Source organism: Chrysemys picta, unplaced genomic scaffold (assembly GCF_011386835.1).
Source record: "Chrysemys picta bellii isolate R12L10 unplaced genomic scaffold, ASM1138683v2 scaf5678, whole genome shotgun sequence".
NCBI lineage: Eukaryota > Metazoa > Chordata > Testudines > Emydidae > Chrysemys > Chrysemys picta.
In genome coordinates this window covers 1-2,847 of record NW_027058378.1, presented here as the reverse complement: position 1 = coordinate 2,847, position 2,847 = coordinate 1, and the positions used below count along the sequence as shown (strand labels likewise).

Genomic DNA, 2,847 nt, shown 5'->3' with positions numbered 1-2,847 from the left:
AAGGGAAATGGTTCAGTCGCCCCCAAACAATTGTTTTTTGAGGTTTCTGGTTTGGCCAGGGAACCAGGAAATCAGTTATTCACGCAGCTCTACTCATGTTCTCCATCCCCTACGGGATGCACCTTGGTGCCTGCCCTCACGATGCCTCCTTTGGCCATCACCTGCCAGGAAGAAGAAACCCTCCTGTTACAGGGGTCCTGGTGGGAGGTGGGGGATGCTCATGGGGGAATGCTGGGGGTGGGGGGTGTCTATACTGATGCCTTCCTGTGGGGAAGGAGCAGAAAATCCCGCAGAGCCATACAGAGTCCCAGACCCAGACTGGAGTTTACTGGGACCTCGACCAAGTCAGAAATTCTCTCTCCCTGCAAAAAGAACAGGAGTACTTGTGGCACCTTAGAGACTAACAAATTTATTAGAGCATAAGCTTTCGTGGACTACAGCCCACTTCTTCAGATGCATACAGAGTGGAATAAATATTGAGGAGATATATATACACACATACAGAGAGCATAAACAGGTGGGAGTTGTCTTACCAACTCCGAGAGGCCAATTAAGTAAGAGAAAAAAAACCGGACAGTCTCTCCGCAAAAGAATTAATGGACACAAATCTGACATCAGGAATCATAATACTCAAAAAGCAGTGGGAGAACACTTTAACCTGTCTGGTCATTCAATGACAGACCTGCGGGTGGCTATATTACAACAGAAAAACTTCAAAAACAGACTCCAACGAGAGACTGCTGAGCTGGAATTGATATGCAAACTAGACACAATCAACTCAGGATTGAATAAGGACTGGGAATGGCTGAGCCATTACAAACATTGAATCTATCTCCCCTTGTAAGTATTCTCACACTTCTTATCAAATTGTCTGTACTGGGCTAGCTTGATTTATCACTCCAAAAGTTTTTTTTCTCTTACTTAATTGGCCTCTCAGAGTTGGTAAGACAACTCCCACCTGTTTATGCTCTCTGTATGTGTGTATATATATCTCCTCAATATTTATTCCACTCTGTATGCATCCGAAGAAGTGGGCTGTAGTCCACGAAAGCTTATGCTCTAATAAATTTGTTAGACTCTAAGGTGCCACAAGTACTCCTGTTCTTTTTGTGGATACAGACTAACACGTCTGCTACTCTGAAATCTCTCCCTGCAGAAACCATCCACTGGCTGGCCAGTTCTGCATTTCCTTCACTGGCTTTTACATGTAAATGTCAAGGTCAAGAGAACCTGGCCTCGGGGCAGTTTGGGGACCTGGGACATATATGGGTGTCTGGCCGCCAGTGCTGTGTCATGTGTACGGAGGTAGAGGTCACTAGGTCCGGGCTTACCACATAGTAAAAGACGATTTCCTTCTGCTCCCCCACGGCCTCTGGCTTCAGGATGTAGTGCACCCGGACCATCTCATTGGAACCGCAGCTTAAAGTCTGAGACAGGGGCTCGATTTTGAGAAAGCTCTTACTCGGGGAGTAAAAGCGTGTTGCTGTGTGAATGGTGTTACCATACACAGGGGTGATCCAGTCTGTGTCGTAACAGTTCAGTTCAGATTTATGGTTTGCCTGATAAAGAAGAACGTTTTTACATCAGATCAAAAAGTGAGTAACAAGTCTACTAGCATTTCAGAAGGAAAAAGTGGGTAATTTTAAAAACATGTTCTTGGCAGATTTTTCAGTGCACCGTGCACTGATCTGCATTTTCCATGCTTCTATGGAGAGAGAGAGATGGAGAACCAGAGGGAGAGCGACAGAGTGTGTGCAAGACACAGAGAGCAAGGGACAGACAGAGAGAGAGCAAGACAGAGAGGAGGAGACTGAAATTCCCAGCCAACAAACTCTTTGTTTTATCTCCCGATGGGCAGAGAGGTCAATAAACCTACGGACATCTCCCCTGGAGCTTAGTCAGTGACACCTCCCTCCCCTAGCTCCCTGGATTCAGCCACTCACAGTGATTTGAATCAAGTTTTCTGTGAAGTTGACAGTGTCTATAGAAAACGAGACTCGGCCCTCTTCATTCGTTGTGTAGTTGGCTTCGTAGTTGTTTCTCCCTATGGAAATCCGGATGGTTTCGTTGGCGATTGGAGCATCGGTCCCGTCCACCAGCTTCACCTAAAGGAACAAATCCAATCTCCGTTGCTTATACGAGGCACGGAAAGCAGTCCCCACATTCCTAACGACCCTTTGCCCACGTTATTCCCCTGAGGCAGCTCCAGAGGGTGTTTCCTACAGAGCTGACCAAGGGCCAGGTGTGTGTGAATGTGCTGGGTGAGTCTGAACCACCTGAGGAGGCGGCACGTCCTCACAGAGTCTGTGATTGGGAACATGGGAAGGACTGTGCTGGCCACACCAATGGGCCTTCTCCTCTGTATCCTGTCTCTGACAGCACCAGGGGGTCAGAGGAAGGCGCTGCAATTCCCACTAATGGCAAGGATACCACAGCATGTGTAGAGGCAGAGGGAGATGGCTCCTGTTCCTGTGGTTTGTGATCCTCCCATGTTTTCCCTTTTCCATTTGCAAGTTCTCATTCTCCCCAGACAAGCACACTCGTGTCAGGTAATTTCCTGGGCTCTCAGAGGTTCCCTACCTGCCCGGAGAAGGGGATCCCTGGTATGTAATGAGAGTCCACCTGCTCAAAGCTGATTTTGCTCATGGTGCCTGTGATCTCACTGGAGCCTGTCCCAGTTAACTCCACTCCTGAAAGAAAACACGGCAAAGAGGGGCTTGAACTAATGCCCTGACCTGCAGCACCTCCAGATGCTCCAATCCTGCCTCACGTTGTTCAGTTCTGCCAGTGCCCTTCAGTGCTGGCTTGCAACGCCCACTGCTATTGCAGTGTGGCCCCACAGCTCCA

At 48.3% G+C, this 2,847-nt stretch overlaps 1 protein-coding gene across 1 annotated transcript; it reads right to left on the bottom strand.

The window, feature by feature from the left end:
- Window positions 1-89: 89 nt before the first annotated feature.
- Window positions 90-2,690, bottom strand: LOC103307415 (alpha-2-macroglobulin-like; the record flags this gene model as incomplete). Its single annotated transcript, XM_065580578.1, has 4 exons — window positions 90-161; window positions 1,332-1,559; window positions 1,944-2,105; window positions 2,581-2,690. Coding segments are annotated over 4 exons (572 nt in total), but the record flags the coding sequence as incomplete, so codon positions are not given.
- Window positions 2,691-2,847: the final 157 nt, after the last annotated feature.